The sequence below is a fragment of the Fukomys damarensis genome, unplaced genomic scaffold (genome assembly GCF_012274545.1).
Source record: "Fukomys damarensis isolate Sample0158 unplaced genomic scaffold, DMR_v1.0_HiC HiC_scaffold_12, whole genome shotgun sequence".
NCBI lineage: Eukaryota > Metazoa > Chordata > Mammalia > Rodentia > Bathyergidae > Fukomys > Fukomys damarensis.
The window spans coordinates 42,797,541-42,819,814 of NW_022900924.1; the positions used below are offsets into that span (position 1 = coordinate 42,797,541).

At 41.5% G+C, this 22,274-nt stretch overlaps 2 protein-coding genes across 2 annotated transcripts in view; one reads left to right on the forward strand and one right to left on the reverse strand.

Moving 5' to 3' along the window:
- Iqcg (IQ motif containing G) overlaps positions 1–6,018 on the forward strand; it is an 18,083-nt gene extending 12,065 nt beyond the window's left edge. The window contains exons 10-12 of the mRNA XM_010623972.2: positions 1,578–1,709; positions 2,493–2,594; positions 4,551–6,018. Of these exons, the coding sequence (XP_010622274.1) occupies positions 1,578–1,709; positions 2,493–2,594; positions 4,551–4,679 (363 nt within the window). The 3' untranslated portion in view covers positions 4,680–6,018. The remainder of the gene's footprint in view (positions 1–1,577; positions 1,710–2,492; positions 2,595–4,550) is intronic.
- Positions 6,019–6,934: 916 nt separating this feature from the next.
- The window catches only part of Lrch3 (leucine rich repeats and calponin homology domain containing 3), a 64,155-nt gene continuing 48,815 nt past the window's right edge, over positions 6,935–22,274 (reverse strand). Inside the window, exons 16-21 of the mRNA XM_010624544.2 lie at positions 21,457–21,505; positions 20,597–20,701; positions 19,860–19,966; positions 18,614–18,751; positions 15,886–15,963; positions 6,935–8,552 (exon numbers count right to left, since the gene is read on the reverse strand). Coding sequence (XP_010622846.1) covers positions 8,427–8,552; positions 15,886–15,963; positions 18,614–18,751; positions 19,860–19,966; positions 20,597–20,701; positions 21,457–21,505 — 603 coding nt within the window. The 3' untranslated portion in view covers positions 6,935–8,426. The remainder of the gene's footprint in view (positions 8,553–15,885; positions 15,964–18,613; positions 18,752–19,859; positions 19,967–20,596; positions 20,702–21,456; positions 21,506–22,274) is intronic.

Consider the following 22,274-nt stretch of genomic DNA (forward strand, 5'->3'; position numbering starts at 1 on the left):
AAAAAAAAAAAAAAAAAAGAAAGAAAGAAAAAGAGGAATAAATAACATTCTAGGGCAGGTGAGCAGTATCCAAGGCAGGAATAAACTTTGAAAGGAGGAGAGCAGGAGGCTCCTTCCAAGACTGGGATTCAGACCTCACTGGAGAGGGTGTGGCTGGGCCCCCTGGCTGGCAAGGTAAGGCTAGCAAGCAGCAAACTATGGACTTTGATAAAAGTTTTCTTTTTAATCAGATGACTACTTGGCTTTCTAGCCAACCCAATCATTGAGATGTAATATACATTTCTCCTTTCAGGTATTAATAAACTAAACTATATTACTAGATTTGTTAATGTTCAGTCATCTTAAATTCTTGGGATCAGCCTTTCTGGGTGATAATGTGCTTGGCAAGCAAAACTCTGTGCAGCAGTAAAACTTGGGGTGAACAAGTGCCAATGGGCGTCACTGCTCAGACCCTCCCAATAGGGCACCCTAGAACAAGAGGGGCTGGACACGCGTGCAGAACAGCCCCACTGCCACGTCCTGGAGTGCCCCTGCTGACAAAGCGTAGTGTTTTGCTAGGCGGTCAGTTTCCAGCAAGCATCCTGCCAGTGAGCAGCCAGTTTGGAACTGAGTGACAATAAATTGCTATTGGCACAAAGGGTTTTTATTTTCCATTTATCTTCAACTGTAAGGTTTACTGTAGGCTTAAAGTTGTTTTTTTCTAACTTTTGTTTTTTTGAGACAGGGTCTTGCTATGTAGTTTGGCTGCCTTGAACTCACCATGTAGCCGAGGCTGGCTTTCTAACTCATGGTAATCATCCTGCCTTAGCCTCCTGAGTGCTAGGATTACAGGTGTGCGCCAATATGCCCGCCAGATTTTCTTTTTTAAAAAGCAGTGAATATTCAACTTTATGAGATGGATTTTTTTCACCCTTTGAGATATATTTTTCCTCCTTTAATATACTAATAAAGTAAAATTCATTAACATATTTGCTGTTTTCTTTAAATTATTGAGATAAACACTGCTTGATCATACTGTATTTGTTTTTTAAGAAGCTGTTAGAATTGATTTACTTATATATTTATTCATAAGTGTTGTAACCTATAGATTTTATCTCAATATTGATTTCAAATTTGGTAGTATAAAGTTTTATGTACAGCCTTACATTTTTTAAGTTTCCGTTGTGCAGTCATGCCATCTGTTTTTGTTTTCTTTTTTGTTTTTGTTTTCGAGACAGGGTCTCGCTATGTAGTTCAGCTTGGCCTTGACCTCGCTATGTAGCCCAGGCCAGCCTTGAACTCACAGAGATCCTCCTGCCTCAGCCTTCTCTGAGTGCTGGGATCACAGGCATGGAGTGTGCAGTCTGAGGACATTTCAGCATACACACCCATGCAGCCACCACCTACAAGGTACCAAGAGTACGAATGCATCCCAGGGGCCCTGCCCACTTCCAACACTGACCCACATCCCAGATAACCACTGTTCTGCTGTCACTGCGGGAAAAGCCTTGCTTGTTCTTGAGCTGAAATGAATGGCACCAGAGAGTACATGCTGTTCGTGTCTGGTAGAAGCCATGTTTCCATGTTCTTTCTGACAGAGGCTTGAGGAGCAGCTGGAATTCTGGATGGAGAAATTCGATAAGGACACCGAGATGAAGCAGAGCGAACTGAATGCTCTCCAGGCCGCTAAGGCCGGTGACTTAGCTCACCTGCAGGACCTGGCGACCACGGTGAGGCGGCAGCTGAGCCAGAGGGGCTGGGACGCTGTTTGTGCCCAGAAGTGAAGGTGGCCTCTAAGCAGTGGCTTCTCCTCAGAGGACGGTGACAGGAGCAGCAGCTCACACTCACGTGACGTTACTCTGTCCCGAGCTATTCTGGTATTTGAGGTTTAACTTTGAAACCTCACCACTCCTTTAGATGCTGCACTGTCGTCATTTTTGAGACAGGATCTGGATAGGTAGCTCTCGCTGGCCCCTTACTCATGACGATCCTCCTGTCTCAGCTTCCTGAGTGCTGGGATTACAGGCGCATATCCCCTTCCTTGGCTTGTACATGATTTCCAAGGAGCTTGTGATTGTGGCTCGATCACTGAACGAGTGTGGAACTGCCTAAATTACTCTTTCCAAGACAGTGATTTGCTCATGTACATTCTACTGAAGTTTTAAAAAATCATATTATGTTGAGGTCACTGTTCACACACTGAGTTAGTATTTCATTTGTATGAAAGTTTTTAAACCTTGTATTGAATTACACTGAACAAAATTGGGAACATTATAAAGTTAATATATGCTTATCTGTAATCCAGTAATATTTTTCTATAGTTTACATTTAGATCTAGTGTACTTTGGTTTTTTTTTTTTTGGTACCGGGGATCGAACTCAGGTCCTTGTTGCTTGCGAGGCAGGTGCCGGAACCACTGAGCTGAATCCCCGGCCAAGCATGCTTTATTTTAAAACTGTATTGAAAGTGCAGGGCTGAGAGTTCAGTGACAGGAGTAATGTCTACTTTTACAGATACGGGAATATGAGCAGGTCATCATTGAAGATCGGATAGAAAAGGAGAAGACCAGGAAGAAGATGGAACAGGATATGTTGGAACTAAAGAGTGCCATAAAGGTAGAGAACTGTAACTGGCTGGTGTTCTGGGGTCCCCAGATCACAGCTGGCCTATTCCCAAGGGACACAGCTTTTCTCATCCATTATCAGACATAGTGGCCGTTTAGAGCTGGACATGGTGGCCCGTGCCTGTAATCCCATCACTCAGGAGGCTGAGGCAGGAGGATCACTGAAGTTCAAGGCCAGCCTGAAGTACATATTGAGACCACCCTGTCTTGAAAACTGAAAACCAAAAACCAGGGCTGGGATGTAGTCAGTGGCAGCACCCTGCCTGGCAAGTGCAAGGTCCTGAGTTCAATCAACAACCAACCCATGGCCATTTACCATGGAGCCAACCGGTGAGGCCTTCTGTTCTGTCAGTGCAGAGACACTGACCTGGATGGGGAGGCAGAGGTGGTCAGTTGCGGAGGTAAAACTGAGGGCCAGAGCTCAAACTTGAGACAACTGCTTCTGACCAAACCAGCTCTTGGCAGTTTCTTCTGAGCATCCTGCTTCTTCAAGTCATTTATGTGGCAGCCCAGCTGACTTGCCATGGCCTGATACAAGCAGCTTTCCAAAAAGGCAAGGGATCAAGCAGCCGGTTAGAAAATGAGATGTTACAGTTTCTGTGAACTCGCTCATTAGCAGTGACGAAACTAGCAGGTCACACGTTTGGGACATGTTTTAAAGCAAAAGCTATATGGCAAAAATACTATGAGTTGGGCCGAAGCTGCTATCTGGAGCCCATCCCACCCCTGAAGATAGGCATCTGCCGAGACCCCAGGGGGAAAACTAGTTTGGATTGAAGTCAAGAAGGTGGACAAAAAAAGCAGCTTTTTCTCCCTTTAAAAAATTTTTTTTCTTGGTACTGGGGATTGAACTCAGGACCTTGCACTTTGTTTTTTTTTTTTTGAGACAGGGTCTCACTATGTAGTTGAGACTGACCTGGAACTCACTATGTAGCCCAGTGGTCTCAAACTCACAGCGATCCTCCTGCCTCAGCCTCCCGAGTGCTGGGATTACAGGTATGCGCCACACCTGGCCATAGGACTTTGCACTTTTGAGGCAGGTGCAGCACCACTGAGCTAAATCCCCAGCCCTATCTCCCTTACTTTTTATATAGTATATATTTTACTTTATACTAATATATTCTTATATTACAAAGGTAATTCAGTGGAAAAATCTTCCAAAAAAGGAAGCGTTGTTGTCCCCTGAGGACAGGTACCTGAACCAACTCTGAGCTGTTAGCAGAGTCCAATGTATAACTAGCAAATATATATCAAGCTTCTGTATTTTCCATTTGTTGAGATTCTTTGGTTTAGGGCCAAAACCTAATAACTTTCTGAAGACTACTTTTGTTTTCTTTTTTCTTTTGGTAGTGGGGATCAAAGTGCACTTTTGAGGCCGGTGGCAGACCACTGAGCTAAATTCCCAGCTCTACATTTGTTTTCATTGGTGGAGTCGCTCCCAGTCTTTAGGGCTTAGGATGATTTTTAAGTAGCCTCGACTGCATTCCTAACAGTTTTAGCTAAAGAAGATAGTCAAGGTATTCTTTCAATCCTTCTTGAAAGTAAGATTTAATTAATTCGCAAAGATAAGAAACAGCCTAGTGAAGCCATCTGATTTCTGACCTAGTCCAGGTACCAAATTCTCCTGGACGCTCATTTTTTTGAGATAAGGTCACACTACACAGGTCAGGCTGGCCTTGAACTCATTATGTGGCCCAGACTGGCCTGGAACTCTCGATCCTCCTGCCTCTGCCTTGAGTGCTGCGATCACAGGCGTGCACCACCGGGACCACCTCTCCTGGACGTTGGTAGTGAAGCAGTTCAAGGAAGTCAGGTTTCTAAGCATGAATCATCCGATTCTTTGTACCAAGTGACAGTGGCTGGCCGGTTTGATGTCCCTCAGAGGCTTCCGTGGGAAGCAGCATGGCGGGCATATTCTAAATGGAACTCACTTCCCTCCCTCTTGCAGCTCCAGGCCTGGTGGCGGGGCACTGTGATAAGGAAGGAAATCGGAGGCTTCAAAATGCCTAAGAAAGAGAAAGATGACAGTAAGGATTCAAAAGGGAAAGAGAAGGACAAACGAAGAGGCAAGAAGTGACAAGTGACGTTACCTCCTGTCCTTGCCTCTGGGATCCTGGAGGCTGGGAGCATCCAGAGAACTCATCTGCATATTGTTTGTTTGGACATCACCAGGTGGAGCCTGGTGATTTCACCTGAATTAGGATTATACTATCAATTTAAGGTTTCTTCATATACGGAATTTTGCTTGGAAGAAGTATTTTTAGCAGCCTATTCCTTTTGTTCTTACCAGAAAAAAGTTCTTGGGCTTAACGTATAATGATACATTAAAACTTCAGTAACTCCTGTGTGTCTGGCTCTAAGTCTAAAGTGAGAATCTTATGTGCAAAAGTAAACTATTCAGTAGGAATTCTGAGGTACAATATACACAACAAATTTTAACAAACTGGTTCCTGCCTTTTAGTGTTTTTAAAATTTTTGGTACCAGGGATTGAACTCAGGACCTTGTGCTTGTGAGGCAGGTGGCAGCACCACTGAGCTAAATCCCCTGCCCTACTTTAATGTTTTTTACTGGGGGAGGTGACAGAATATTTATAAACTGCTCCAGGAATATTCTGGAGATTGGTAGGGATATAAATTATAGCCAAGCTAGAAATAGGGTGTTAGGGTACGTGGTAAAGATGAGGACACACAGGTTCTCTGGAAGGCTAGAGGCAGGGTCTTTCAATGTAGTTCAGGCTGGCCTTGAACTTGGGAGGTTCCTTTCCAAGTGCTGAGATTACAGGGGTACACCCACGCTGGTTTAAATTTGGAGTTATTTTCAACAAGACACAACTGTTCCCATCCCGTGGGGTGTTAAGAATGGCAGAGGGAAGGCGTTTGAAAATACCTACCTGTGCAAGGCACAGTACAGCTGTTTGTCATTCTCCCTCCCTTATGGAGCAATGAGCCCACTAAGTCATGCTTGCCCTGATTAACCAAAACAATGTCTGGAGATGCTAATGTTTTCTCTACAGCAAAGCTGGGAACTTCTAAGAAAAGCTGTCCTCAAGTGTCATTTATTTCACACATTAAACTCTCCATACAACTTCAATTACAGGACAATCTTGGTATCTCTACTTCCTTCAAGGAATTCGATAGCCTATCCTGGCCTTGAACTCTATGTAGCCTAGGCTGGCCTCCCAGTGATCCTCCTGCCTCAGGCCCCCGAGTGTAACTGCTGGGACTATAGGTGTGTGCTGGCTGGAAACTAAGCTTTAGGTATAAACATTTTCAAACGTTTATTACATGCTACTTAAGTGCTGGCTTTATTTTAATGTCAATGTGTAAGGTGGCATACAGGCAATTTAAAATAACATGATACTGACATATTTATACTTAAACTTATGCAATATATTTACAGACATACAAATATAGGACAATGTTTTACATAATCTTTTACTAATTACATGTTTATAACATTTTCAGAATAAAATGAAATCTGTAAACCATCTCACTGCAATATATAAATAAAAAGGTTTCTACTACTCAGGTTTTCCTTCATTTCTAGAACCACTTAAGCTTTTAAAATTCATCAGATTCGTCAGCACAGTCCCACATTAGTTGCTGCTGACTGTAGAAAGCAAGATGAATTACAGACTTTGTGATTAGCCGTGCAGTGCATGTTATGAACTGTTAAGTGACCTCCTGCTAAGCTGTCTCCTCCTGTTCTGGCTGGATACCCACGTCTCCTCCCTGAGCAGTTTCCAGACCTGGTTATTAAGGAGAACGCTGGTCTGGAGCGTGAAGCGGACGCATCTGAAGGCCTGGAAACTGCTGATGGGAAATCTCTGTGTGTGGCAGGGGCGGCCCAGGCGGGGCCCCTTGGTGTTGGCGCTCTCAGTGCTGGGAGGCCCCTTCTCCAAACCTGGGCCAGGGTGACAAGGCCATGTGCATCATACGTGAGTCTAGCAAACTTAAATGCTAAACGGAATTGTTCGTTTAAAAAAAAAAATACACAAAACACAATACCAAAAATTTCCAACAAAAGCATCATTTGTTTTCATGTACAGAAAAAAGTTCAATATATCTGGACATTTTTCCTTCACTATCAGCCAAATTTGGTCACAAATTTTTTCCTAACAAATTGAAACATCTGAATTAGTTTGATAAAAATACAATAGTTTCATATAAGTGTAAAATTTAACGTAAGTTGAAATTCCCACTCATCCCTATGTAAAAGCGAGATACGGCTAGTGTCACGTTATGTAATGTATTCTGGACTTGTTCCTCACACGATACAATTCAGAAGCTGGAGATTTTACTGAGGTTTAATGTGGACTAGAAAGAAAAATATCTAGTTAAAAAAATACTGCTAAATTTGCACCAAGATACATAGTTGGTGGGTGTGCCTGGAACTGTAAGTTTAGTGGGTCTGGCTCTAGCATTTATCAACATTTTACTTTCATTCTGTGAGGATTTATGGATTGGGCTTTCAGCTCAGATAGTTGTTACATAAAGTTAAACTTGAACACAGAGAAAACATGACCAGATAAACAGAATGACTTTACCCAAAGCTTTGAGTTGCAGCACTTACATGATGGAGAGGGCTGACGGGATGCCTAGATGCGTGTACTGATAAAATCCAGAACAGATACAAAAGGGAAAGATCACTAAATAACTAGAAGCCGTGCTTACTCTATTTGGTTTACAAAGGGAGTGAACACCAAAAGCTGTCACTGACAACTAAAAAGGTTCATGGTTTAGACCTTGTTTGGTTTAAGCTTGATAAAGGCTCTGTCTGCCTTGGTGCCATGAGCCTTCGGTCCTTTTGCTCCCAACAGTTGGGCACAGAAGGCATTGGGGGCTGGAGTCCACGACAGGGACAGAGAAAGGAGTGTTCCTAAGAAGCCCTGTGCTCTCACCCAACCAGGGAACTGGCGGTCACCTGACAGGTACAGGAAACCTGGCTCCCCTTCCGCCCCCTTGCTTTGTCCCTCATCTTCCGCTGGCCAGGGAGTTAAGTGTTTGTGGGGCTGCGGTGTGCCGTGCAAACAGTGCAGAGGAGTGCAAGTCACCAGTGTGGGGACTCGGAACCTGTGTGTGGAGTGCGACAGGGGGCTGCTCCAGGGCCATCCTCGACAGCAGGAAGATGAGGTGGCAGTGACTGGAATCACAGGGTGGCCGGAACACTGCTTTAGACACAACCCTACCCAGAGTGCAGAATCTAGGCTGTATTCTTATTTTATGAGTCATCTTCACATAGCTTTTGATTTTAAATGTGGCTGAAATGCAGGGAAGGCAGTGTCCCCTCCCCTACACAGATCCAACTTGAAGCTGTGGTCTCTACCACATGAAAACCACTGCAAAGAATGTGGACAACAGATTCCTAGGTTTCACCCTGGAACCACCGAGTGCAAACTGCAAATGTTTGGGAGATTCCCATGCATGACTGATGAGAAAGCAGTGGTTCCTGGCTGTCTTGGGAGCCAGGGAAGGTAACAGCTCACCCGCACCTTCCATGCTCTGCTACATGAAACAAACCCACATCTAGAAAAGCACAGTCAGCAGGGGCTGCTGCGTTGAGGATTCTCAGTAGTGATAAGATGTAGTTGAGAAATCCAACCATGTCTTAAAAAACAAACAACAACAACAACAAAAACAATGGAAATGGATATAACCTCCCCTAAAATGGAGAAATGAAGCCAAACATTCCCGGTAGGAATCGTGGAAAGGTCCCTTCTAGAACACGTAAGAGCTCTGGTTAAGCAGATGGGATGGCCAGCTGCAGCAATCATGGCGTCCTGCTTGTGTGGTGGCCAGGCCAGTACCCGCAGTCTCAGGGTCCTTACACGGCAGACAGCTGCTGCTGCTGCTGCTTGGGTGGAGCGAGTGCCAGGAGGGCCTGCACCGTCACTGCAACCTGGCCCAAACCTTTCTCTTCTAAAATGTGGAGAGGCAAGCACAATTGCTCCTGAAATGGGACAACGTGACATAAAAACAAAAGAGAATATAAGGTAAACATCACAGAACTGAAAGGAAAAAATAAGCACTTCTCCCTGAGAATCACTAAATGAGATACGAAAAGTCAGTACTTAGGGAAGCTGACCTGTTAGTATGAGTTAGACAGAGATCACGTCTGACACTCACTGTCATTTTATTAACACAACTGAAGTACATACAGGTCATTTTGAAAATTAAAAAACTGACAAGTAGCGTACATTTATACATTCAACAGAGGAAGAATAGAATACTGTGGAGGAAAAGTAGCAATATACTTTTTTTTTTTTTGAGGTAGGTCTTGCTGTGTAGTTCAGGCTGTCTTTGAACTCACTACTGTGTAGCCCAGACTGGCCTGGAATTCTCGACAATCCTCCTGCATCAGCCTCCCAAGTGCTGGGGTCACAGGCATGCACCACCATGAGTGGCTAATGAATGTCCTTTTATCTTTGATAAATGACTAATGCACATGTCTAAAACAGGCAGGGGGAAAACACTCAAGTCACCAAGATGGTCCCAGTCTGCACACTAACACTAACCTTTGAGGGGAAAGAGCTCGAGAGGAAGGAACACACCACAGAAATACAGGGTGGGTTCGTGACATCACTGGGGTTTTCCTCAAAGGGGAAGTCCCTACCTGCCTCATCCTGCTGGTTCTGAAAACCAGATTTTCAGACCAAATAGGGGTCCCAGGAGGAACCTGAGTGTATCCTGAGCTTCTGAGATTTGGATGTATTTCAGAAACTTTCTCCGATTTAGGATAATTCATGGAAGGCCCAGTATAAATTAGTTAAAAACATGAACTGGAAAGTAAAAAAGAAATTATATTTTAAAAAGTATTTTATATTCTGCAATTGGTTGGACTAAGTTATGGTATTTTTTGTTTCTTTGTTACCGGGGATAGAACTTGGGACCTTGCCTTTGCAAGGCAGGTGGTGGAACCATTAAGCTAAATCCTGGGCCCTGATGGCCTATGTTATTCTGGAGAACTATTATGTCAGCTTACAAACATCTTAACTACCAATATGTCATAAGTTTTACATGTTTGCTTAAGTTAAATATATCTTGTTTGCCTAGTTGGCTTGCTTGATTAATCCTTTCTTGTAAGAGAAAAAGGGCAAGTCTTAAGTACAACATTTATCATTGGCTTTTCTGTTAAGACTGCATCAGAAAGAATTCTGGTTAAAAGAGATTTTTATATATATATGTATTAAGGACAGTAAGCGGATTTCTTTCTGCATCTCACTTGGCACTTATTGCCACACAATAAGTTTTACAAAACCAGTTGCAATAAAAATATAGCAGGTATTTATTTTTGAGGCAGTTTTTGGTACTTGTGCTTACTTTCCTTTTATTTAATAGCTATTTTCATAAAACAAAGTAACTTCTATCTTTTGACCCAATACAACTAGCAATTTTGTACTTTGAGTTCTACTTCAAATACAGACTCCCTCTAATGAAAATGAATGTGCCTGGCACTTTGCTTTCTGTAAGGCTGACTCCCCGGGCCCCCAGAGTGCCATGCCTGATCCCGTGGTGTGGTGCACAGTCCTCAGGCCTGTGCTTCCTAGGTGCACCTGAACCGTCCAGCTGGGCGGGAGGGACCACTGTATGTTTTCAGGAGAATGCACCACAACCACCCTAAGCCATACCTGACTCATGTTTTGTTTTGTTCTGGTACTGGGTATTGAACTTGGGACCTTGCACTTGTGAGGCAGGAAGCGGAACCACAGAGCTAAATCCCCGGCCTGCTTTGTTCTTATTTTTAAAATGAGAAAAAGCCCTCCAAAACTCTGAAAATTATCACTGACTCTCTAAGATATCTTAAAAATAAAACAAACCCAAACCCCCAAACTCTGGAAGGTACTACTGTATAAAACAGATGATCTTCTCCCTTTTCAGGACTGACTCCTGGACCCTCACACCACACTACACCCTTAGTCAGGCAGCTAGCCAGCCAACCAGACAGCCTTCCTTCCCTCCATGTTTATTTATGTATGTATGCATTTTTTTTTTTTTTTTAATTTAGAGACAGGGTCTTGCTAAATTACCTAGGCTGGCTTGAATTTGTGATCCTCTTGCCTCAGCCTCCCAGAGTGCTGGGATTATAGGCATGTGCCCCATGCTAAGCTTATTATAAAGTAGTTTTAAGCATTAAGTCCAGAAGCAAATACAGGAAGTAGTTTGAAAGGGATTGACAATATTCACTGCAGTGAGTACAGAACACAAACTGCAGTCTAATACTTAAACTACTACTGTTCAGATATAATCTTCCCAAGAGCCTATACAATACAAATTCACCTCTAATGATGGTTCAAATATATCAACATTATATAAATTCCAACTTTAAATTCTAAATAGGATTGTAGAAGTGAACTGCAGGAACAAACAAGTTCAGTCAATCTGGACAGGTACCTAAAGCTCACATGGGCCATGGGTTTCACATGTAATATGTAAACGTGTTTCCAAGGCTCAGAATGGCAGTCCACGGAATGCTTTAAGATGAACATCCTGACCAAATTAAAGCTATGAATACTAAATGGCCAGTGTCTTCCAAATGTCCGGACACCTTAGATGGACCTGTGCCTCCCAATGAAAAGCAAGCTCAGGATTGAGGCAGACAACTAAGTGACAAAGTATCCCTAACCAGAAAGGGCACCACACCTTTCTTCCGAGCAGCTGTTGAAGGGGTTTAAGCTGGGCTGAGGCACGGAGAAATGGTCAGGTGGGGATTTACTGTCACGTGGAAATAATAAAGTTTATATGTCACATTCTAAGTACAGATTCAGGATTGTATTAGTAGAAACGCTTCTGTATTTGTCGTAAGAAAAAGAAAGGTCACTTGAACAGGAGAGAAAGTGCTGGTGTTTTGCTAGTAATCATGAATGCTTATGGGCATGATGGGTTGCTCTTCTGGACCTCTGAGGAAAGGATTAAGATTTGTTCCTTGACACCAGAGGGAACAGCACACACGGAAATTATCTGCCTGAGAAACAAACCTCTACAAAGTGCAGGAATGTGGTGAAAAATCACAAGAATGCAGTCTTTCAGCTAGAGGGGAAGATCCAGGAATAAAGCATACAGAGAGTTAACATCAAAGTACAGTAAAATGCCACAAAACCCAGAAGCTGGATAGACAGAGAGACAAAACTGGATTCTTCTGAATGTGCCCCAAGAGAAAGTAGTGTTTCGACAGTTCTTTTAACGCTGAGGTTTAGCTGAAGGATGTCGGAAGGGGAACAAAGATTGTCCTGTCCAAAGTGTGAGCAGGAAAGGAAACAGAAAAACAAAGTCAGTGGATCAGAAATGCAGATTTGAGCACAGTTCAGTATGATCATTTCAATCACAGTAAAAAAATACACATCCTGCAACATTTTTATTAGGATAAATAAAAATACAATGCTGAAAAACAAAACGATTTCCTATGTGCAGACTGGTTTCAGTATGAGATCTGCTTGCTGGTGCCCAGTATGAACACTGACGACAGGAACAGAACTGGACGCTGGCTTAGCGGGGTGAGACAACCTCCTCCTCAATGCTCATTCTCTCTCACCAGTGCAGAAAGAACAGGCGGGGATAAAAATCAGGGACTGGGTGCATGGGAAGGTTAAAATGAGCACAGCCTCATCACCGGGAAATTCACCAGCTAGAAGCCCGATGTACTAAATGACGTAAGAGTTCTTGTAAAAATCAGATCAAGTCCACCTTAAGCAAGTCGAATTCACTAACAAAGGGAATGCAGAGTTGTAAGGGGCCTTAGCAATCATCCAAACTTGCCATTTATAGATTAAGCAATTCAATAAGCAAAAACATTACTGGACTTGATAAAAGGAATTTTTTTTGGAGACACGGTCTCACTATGCAGTTCAGGCTGAACTATGTAGCCCATGCTGGCCTCAACTCAAGGCAATCCTCCTGCCTCAACCTCCCAACTACTGGGATTAAAGGCATGAGACACCACATATGGCTGGAAAATATTCTTTACCACATAAACAAGATGCCAGACTCAAATACAAGTTTTATACTCCAAGAGAGCTCTTTTTAAAAAACACACCATGTTTAATAAAAGTATAAAAAGGAATACCCATCACAATAATAAAAGTAAATACTTACCTTCATATTTTTTTTTTGGTACCAGGGATCCAACTTGGGTCCTTGAGCTCGCAAAGCGAGGGGTGGAACCACTGAGCTAAATCCCTGGCCCTCATCATACATTTTTTAGTAGCCTTTTTTTTTTGGTACTGGGAATCAAACTCAAGACCTTGAGCTTGAGAGGCAGGCAGCAGAACCACTGAGCTAAATCCCTGGCCCAATAACTTGATTCAAGTGCTAATTTAATTCACATAACACTAAAAGTTACACCAAGAAGGACCAGGGATTTAGCACAGTGGTACTGTGCCTGCCTTCTAAACACAAGGTCCAGAGTTCGAACACTGGTACTTGAAAAAATAAATAAATAAATAAAATAAAATAAAAATTTTAGGGCTGGGTATTTGGCTCAGTGGTTCCACCACCTGCCTCGCAAGCACAAGGGCCCGAGCCCGGTACAGAAAAAAAAACAGTTATACCAAGGAAAGAAATTGCCTTCATTCATATTACCTGGGCACATCATAGATGAATATGTACAATACTGAATTTTCTGTTTTACATTTTCAAAAGTGATCATTTTACCCCCAATTTTCTTCTCAAACCAACAGGAAAAGTGGGGATCCTAAAGCAAAGGTTGTATGGAGGGGAGAGGAGAGAGTGGAGTCTGAGAGTGCAAGGTGGGACCTTCCAGCTGCACACTTGGAATATGTTCCTCCAACCTGTGTGGCAAATGGCTGGTGTTGCAGCAGAAGTGGCAGGATAACAGGAAGCCATCTCAACAGGTGGTGGCAGCGGCAGCGGTGGTGGTGGCAGGGACTTGGGTGGACAGCAGAAGGAGAGAAGGAAGAGGTGGCCTATGTGGGACGGTATTTCCTCTTTCTGGTAGGGGAGAGGAAGTGGGAGGCAGGCTGCATCCAGAACCCCAGTCTAACAACTCTGAAAAAAACTCAGTCTTCTAAAATTGTACTTTTCTATTTCTGTACTTGGCTTCAAGTAGCATAGTCCTGATAGAAACAGGTGGCTGGCCATACCACTGACTTAAGTGCATGCTTTTGTTTTGCTTTGTTTTGCTTTTTGGTACCGGGGATCGAACTCGGGTCCTTGCACTTGCAAGGCAGGCGACCGAACCGGTGAGCTGAATCCCCCACCCTAAGTGCATGTTTGAAGGTACACTGTTTTTGTATTTTGCTGATCACAGGAACATTCTCGAAGATTTCAGGTTAGGGACTTTCAATCTGAGAGAGGATAATTCTGTAAAACCCAGCATAATGTCTGCAAAGCTGACGAACAGTACTCTAAACGAGTACTGACAGGTCCAGTCAGCATACCTTGCTTCTTTTGGGATTCCCATTCCCTGCAGCCACCCATGCTGCATTCTCTTGACCAGAGCCACTGCGGTGTCCGTGTGAGCAGGGATGGCTTTGGAAGGAAGGGAGGGAGTGGGGAGAACTGGATGTTAATGTGCACACGCACATGTTAGAGCCTGTCTACTGATACGGTGAAAACGTAAGCTATAGAAGCCATATTAAATGCACTAGTAATACATTTAACATGGTTTGATGAGCCTTTACAAAACAATAATATAAAAATGAAAAGCCTGCTGTGAGTGTGTCTACAGAAATAAAAAAGGTCATTACTATCACTTTATATATTTCAATTCTTTTATAATTCAGGTTATAAAAAAAAAAGAAAAAGTGAAAATAAAGAATATAATGATTTTTCCTTAAGAAAAGGAGAAAACAACTGTGGGAATTCACACTGGCTAATGCGGATGCAACAGGGAGCTGGGCTCCTGCTCTTCTCTGTAACAGGAAAAGAGCAGACAGAAAAGGTTGCACACTGGGCAAGTGATTCCCTGGCCTTCTGGGCCCCTGGGTAGCAAGAAGTGAGAGCCGGGCACGGTGGTGCATGCCTGTAATCCCAGCACTTGGGAGGCTGAGGCAGGAGGATTGCTGTGAGTTCAAGACCAGCCTGGGCTACACAGTGAGTTCCAGGTCAGTCTCAACTACGTAGTGAGACCGTGTCTCAAAAAAAACAAAAACAAAAACAAAAAAGAAGTGAGCCAGGTGAAGAGGGCTTCACTCTGAGAGAAACACTGGCAAGCCAAGGGCCAATCCCAGTCTCTGACAGCTAATCAAGGTGACAGAAGAGTCATGCTTTTGTGCTTTGCAGGTTGGACAAAATTTAAGAATTGCAGGGGTTGGGGATGTGGCATTGTGGTGAAGCACGTGCTTAGCATGCAAAAAGAAGGAAGTCATATGGCACCATACTGTTCATTTCTTTAGATTCACTGATGTACCACATCATAAATATAATAGTCCCAGAGTATATGCTTGGTTCATTTCAAACTGCTTTTTAAAAAGAGTAACTGAACAAAGTATACCCAGTTCATTTTCCTAATCACACCTATAAATAAATTTAACTATTTACTCTAAGGGCAAGAATATTATAACTGAGGAACTTGATGGTAATAAATCCTTAGAACAGAACTGGTGCTTAGAAAGGGCCTCTAGTGTGTTATACTCCAAAGTACTAAAGCTCAGTGGAAAAACTAGTGGAATCTGAATGAAGTCTATAATTTAGTTAATAGTATTACTGTTCTAGCGTCATCTAGTTTGGACAACTACTATGTATATATTAGATGTTAATATTAAACAAAATTTGGCAAAATAGACATAGCAATTCTCTACGCTAGTTCTGTAATATTTCTAACAGTTGAAGATTATTTAAAAATTAACTTTAAGAGGTACTAAAGCAAGTGTTAAAAAACAGAAGCAAACTGAAGCATCCCAGTTTGAGATGTATTCATGTTGGAGGATGCTGTTGTGCATGTCATTATACATAAGTCAAAGGGTAGAGATGTTCAAGAAAATAGAATATTTCTTTTAGATACTTATTTAAATTTATATGTTTGCAATTTCTTGGTGAGGTCCTTGGTATATGAAAAACAATCAAAAGAATACTGATTGAGTCTCACAATCTAACATCATGTTTTGTTTTTTATTTTTGGTACCAGGGACTGAACTCGGGACCTTGTGCTTGTGAGGCAGGCAGTAGAACCACTGAGCTAAATCCCCAGCCCTAACATCATGTTATTGATGATCATCTTAGTTCAGAAGTACTACACCATGATTCTAGAGAATTGCATTTCTGATAAATTTTAGGATAATCATACTTAAATCTTTTAGGGAACACAAAAAAAATGCTAAACATATTACCTGAGGTACACCAATCTTTCTGCATGCTTCTAGGAAATTCTCCACATTTCGCCTGCATTTTGCCATTGTTAATTTAGGCTGCAATGAGAAAAGGAAGGGGACAAAGAATGGTGTTACCAGCAAAGGTCTATAAAATGTACTAACTGCTTTGCGTGGTAGTGCATGCCTGTGATGGCAGCACTAGGAAGGCTGAGGCAGGAGGAATGTAAGTTCAAGGCCAGCCTGGGAAAACATAGCAAGTTCAAGACCTGCCTGGACTACACAGTGAGACACTAGTTTAAAAAAAAAAAGGGCTAATTTTAAAAGCATTCTTGCTAGTTGCTACATGCTCACAATGCTGAAGACTAGGGGGTTAGTAAAGTTTTCCTCAAAGGGTCTGGAGATAAATGTTAGTCTTGAGAGCCACAAAACTGGCAACAGCTCACCACTGCTTGATGCTTGAAAGCAGACACAGACAATGTGCACACACACAAGGACGGCTGTGCTCCAGGAGCACTTCACACACAGAAACGGGCTACCTGTGGGGAGAAGTCTGCCGCCTCACCCCTCGACTGAGATATCTCACTTTGGTTTTACAAGTGAGTGCTGCACAGAGAAGCTTTGGAGGGATAAAGGATTTTTGTGTGGGGTTTCCCCCCCGCATTTTAAAACAATATACACTAAAGAGAATTTGGAAGAACGGAATTAATTCCCCGCAGCTCATCTTTTGTCTATTACCACAATTAACACTTGGTTCACTTTCTTCTGATATAATTTAAAGATTTTTTTTTAAAAAAAAAAACAGTAACATTTAGTCGGGCATGGTGGCACATGCCTGTAATCCCAGCACTCAGGAGGCTGAGGCAGGAGGATTGCTGTGAGTTCGAGACCAGCCTGAGCTCCATAGTTAGTTCCAGGTCAGTCTCAACTACATAGTGAGACCCTGTCTCAAAACAAAAACAAAAACAAAACAAAACAAAACAAAAAATTAAAAACTGTGACATTTGCTTATACATATATTACAGAGGCATTACGTCTTTATTCATTGGCAACAGTTAAAATTTTAAGAACATTTATTTATTTAAAGATCTGGGATCACCTAACTTGCCAGTTCTCAAAGAGGCACAATTGGGCTGGGGATTTAGCTCAGTGGTGCTGTTGCCTGCCTTGCAAGCACAAGGTTCTGAGTTCAATCCCCAGTACTATAAAAAAAAAAGGAAGATTTAGCTCTGGTGCTGTTGCCCCCGCCTCAAGCACAAGGTTCTGAGTTCAATCCCCAGTACTATAAAAAAAAAAGGAAACTGAAAGAAGCACATTAAATTAACGTGTATGAATGTGGCCACAAAGAAACTGATATGGTTTTTCATTTTATGGCTTTCATTTGTAACTTCATCGCAAAAATAATTCTACTATTAAATAAATAATGAAGTTCACCAAATGGTCATAAGAACAAAACAAGGGAAGAAACACTACTGTGAGGAAGAACAATTTATATGAAGGAAAAAGACATGCAAATATTCATCTTGAAATCTAATACTATATCAGAAACACCATTAGCACAATATTGATTTGTCATAACCACAATTTGAAAGCAGGGTTGTTTCCCTGTTTTTGCTTTTAACTTAAATAGGGGAAGATGCTCATCAGGTAAATGAAAAGTATATTTCCCCATCCCATAAAGCAACACTTCGGGAAGTTTTACATATTTGCACGTATCTTTTTAACTTTATCACCCAAAGATCTTGTCCTAACTAGCACACACATGCAGTCCCATCCACTGAGGACTGCTTCAGCACAGGAGGTTTTTTCCTCCTACAAATCCCCAAAACCAAAAAAATCCCTCTTACTTTGCTGTCATAGTACTTGCTTTTATTTTTAAAAATTATTTCTTTATTTTGGAAAAAGGGTCTTGCTTTGTAGTTCAGGCTGACCTTGAACTCACTCACAGCAATCTTCCCGCCTCCCCTTCCTGAGTATTGAGATTACAGGTGTGCACCACCAAGACCAGCATCTGGGCAGCTTTCTTCCAGTGTTACAGCATCTCATCTCTCCATCTGTTACTTAACAGGTAGAGTCGTCACTGTAAACTGTGATTATAATCATACTATTCCCCTCCTTAAATCTTTTCAGTGTTTCCTTATCATCTATACTAGGACAACTTCCAAGTCCTTGACATGCTCCTAAGACCCTGGTAACACGGCCTCTGGTTTCCTTCTGCAGCTTCATCCATTGCTGTTTGCACCCATACTCTGTGCAAGATCCATTCTGAACAACTTAACAATTCCTTGAATATGCTGAGACCTCCCCTTTCCCAAGGCCTCGTTCATGAAAGAAAAGAGCTCTACCAAGCTTCACTCCAGTTTCTTCCTTAGTTGCGGAATCCAGGAATGCAATGCTTAGACTGCCTTCTTTTTTCCTCTTCCTCTGCCTTGCTGGCAAATTATTGCTCAAACTTTAAGACTCAGTTCATATTTTACCTTTCAGTTAAAGCTTTCCTGAACTCTGGAGGCAGAGTTAACTGGTCCCTTTAACGCCTATCTACAGCACACCTCTCACACACTCTACTGTAACATTTATCATACCAATATAAATTATTGTTTCCATGTCTTTTTTTCTCTAGTAGAAATTGGACCAAGAAGGCTGAGAATGGACACTTTAAATCTGCATCCCTAAAATCCAGCACAACGACTGCCAACTGTTCAATAAAAGTCTGCTAAACAGCTGATGCTTTTTAGCATTAAAAACGTACCACAGCTGGTGAAGGAACATGAATGCTTGGGACAGATCGAGGCCGCACATGATTGGCCAAATGGCAAAGAACAACACCATCAGTTAGAGCCGCTCCAAGGTCACAAGGCAGAGAGACTTTTAACCGGTACTCAATGTGCTGAAACAGGAAAATACATAATATATTCACTGAAGAGCAATTAACACACAAGACATAATGGTGTTACAACAGAAAACATTTAACTAGAAATCAAGATAAAGTTTAAAGAAAAAAGGAAATAAGTACCACACACTCTATTTTATCCTTGTCTCCCCGGTCAATAACTTAAGGAGATACAATATATATGTATGGCAGCCAGACTGCATACAACGCAAGTACAACAGAATTTCAGAGACGATCTTCTAGTTATAAAGAAAAAGAAAAAAATGCCGGGCATGGTGGTGCATGCAACAGGGGGACTGAGGCAAGAGAATCTTGAGGGTGGCCTGAGCTACATAGTGAGACCCTATCTTAAAAAAAAACAATCCCCCCCCAAAAAAAAGAAAGAAGAAGAGGAAGAAGAGGAAGAAGAGAAGGGGGAGGGAGAATAGGGAAGAAGAAGGAGAAAACAATCTGGATCCTTTCAGGTCCAAAATAAAATGGCAAACCTCATACTATAAAGTATGGTATGTGTGTGTCTATTATGTACATGATATTATGACTCAAAATTTCTTTGTAACTTGAAGCAGGAAGGAAACAAAAAAATTTAAATGTGCAGAGCTGGGAATTGAGCTTTTAGAATAATCCATCTCATTTTCTTAGTAAAAAGTTGAAAAGAATTTCCTTAATAACAAAATTTCTTTCACTTTCACCACAAAATGGAAATTGTTTTTGGTGCCACAGACTGAATCCAGCGCCTCTCACATGCTGGGCAAGTGCTCTACATCCCTAGCCCTTTAAAATTTTTATTTTATTTTAGGACTGGGGATTGAACTTAGGCCCTTGCGCTTGCAAAACAGGCAGCGGAACCACTGACCCAAATCCCTGGCCCTGAAAATTTTATTTTAGAGAGGACCTCATTAAGTTATTAAATTGCCCAAGGCTGGCCTTGAACTTCTGATCTTCCTGCCTCAGCCTCCCAAGCAGCTGGGATTATAGGCATGAACTACCACATCTAGCTTGACACTTACTGGTTCTATAAAAATTGTATATCAGATGCACAAGTGATTACAGGAATATGGACTACAGCAGTAACACTTTAAGTGCCAATCAGAGGTAATATACCCACTTTCCGTAGCTGATCTATTAATTTCAGCTCTTCTTCTCTCTGTCTTGTGATGCATTCTGTAGAATGTGTGGCAGGTGCAGGAGATGAGAGAAGGGAGGGAGTATGACCTACAGAGAGAATAATATATAACAGAGAAAGGTGACTGTGGTGCTAGTGAAGTACCCACATCCAGCCCAGATGCAGTTTCCTTAAACGTACAGCAATGCTGACTTTGTGGCATGACTTTGTAAAGGAGGTCTTTATTATAGAAATTAAAAAATACATGCAATAATGGCAAAAGAAAATAACTAATTAATTTCCATAATCCACTGGATTAACTGCCTTTGCTTCAAAATATCCATTTAAAAATGTTTTTATTGAAAATAACATACAAACAGAAAATTACACAAATGATAAAACACAGAGCTCTGTCACTGGGCTACCCAACCATTTTTATTTTGATGTAGGATCTTGTTATGTTGCCCAGGCTGTCTTCAAACTTTCAATCCTCCTGCTTCAGCCTCCTGAGTAGCTGGGATTACAGGCACGTAATACCATGGCTGGCTTCTAAGTTTTCTTATCAAAGTAAATTCAAGCAAGGTGCTCAGTGTCAGTGAGATGACAGACATCCGCACTTTAAAGCCTTTGTGAAGGCTATCCCTTGGTAGAGAAGTGTGGAAGTGGTAACAGTCAATTTCATTGTATTAGGCCACCCCCAACAACACACTGTCCCACCTTTTAAAATCACTGACACCTACCTTTATTTGTTTCTGCCCTGACGGTTCCTCGGAAAAGAAAGCTCTCGGGGCGCGGAGGCTGATTTCTCTGGGTGGCACCAGGAAAAGAATATGTGGAATGATGAACTAAGTCAGCATGGAACAGCAAGATGTGATTAAAGGAGATGGAAAGCAAATTAAATATAATATAGACACATAAAGACAAAATCAAATCAAACATGCTAATGATAAAAAATGATAATTCTCTTTATTAACGAAAAGTGTGGTATAGGAAAGTAATACTCAAAGCAGGGAGGTTGTGTGTTTATTTTTTTTAAACACCAGGGATCAAACTCGGGACCCTGTACTTGCAAGACAGGCAGCGGAAGCACTGAGCTAAATCACCCAGGAGCCTGCGTTTTCTTTCTTCTTCTTTTTTTTTTGGTACCGGGGATAGAACTTGGGTCCTTGTGCTTGAGAGACAGACAGCAGTACCACTGAGCTAAATCCCTGGCCCATGTGTTTTCAATTCTGAAGTTATTTCTAGTGTATCAAGAGATGTTCATATGTTGAACACAGTCTCTTGCAAATCCCTTCTAGTTTATGTTCATTTGTCCTTATTAAATGGCTAAGTGGTTGTTCAACTAGCTAATTTTTATTTTATTTTTGGTAATGAGGATCAAACTCAGGACTTTGCACTACCATGGCAGGAGGCAGAACCACTGAGATAAATCCCCAACAAGGTAACTTTTAAAAAGAAAAGTGTTTAGAACATTTCTGATTTGGTGTTCAATATCCATTCCAAAAATGAAGACATAGTTCTCTAAGAAGTAACTGAGCAAGAAAGTCCTGCTAGAGAATTATTTTCTTGACATATTTATTTGTACCTTTGTGTCTATTACCTGTTTCCACGGTAGGTGAACTTGATGTAGCATTAGGTTTGTCATCACTCTGCAGAGGAACAGAAATGTATCAAGAGTTATAATCTAGGAACAGATACTTTCCACATTTATGGCAACTCTGAGACTATGAAAGCAAAAGAAACCCATCCAACTCTCCTTAAAAATTATGTCTAGAAATGAAAATTTGGTGAAATGAACTAATTTTGCACAATGTTTTTAAATATAAACTTTTTACTCAGTTGTGTTACAGATGCATTCCCTGAAGATAGCCCTATTATCTTACAGGCTTTTCCAAAGACTCTGAAACATGATCATCCTAAGGCAGAAAATTCTACGGAAAAATAACAAAAATTTTCTAATAGTATTTCTGTGTTTCTAAAGTATTTTTTTCTCCAGAAGGTAAAATTTAATTTTTTAAGAGTTATGCAGGTTTTCATTTCAATTAGTAAAACATGTGTTTAAGAGATAATACATGTAATTTCTATAGTATTTGAGTCTAAGATGTTTTCATTGGGGAAAAGAACTTTAAAAAGGGGGAAGAAATAGCTAAACAGGTTTAAAGTTTACCCAAAAAGGGAAAATATAGTTAAGCAAATGTGAAATGTTTGTTGGTTAGATTAAAGGTGTTGAAGACTTGGCAGGGCAGAGGAATCAAGAAAGGCCTTGATGATTAATTAAATTTAAATATAACTTTTGAAATGATAACTAAGACATTTCTGAACTAAGAATGACTTTAAAACTAACATATACACATACATCTATTCCCATGTTCTTCTCTACTTCGGTTTCAATAGTTTCAAAAATTGTCTTCAAATAGG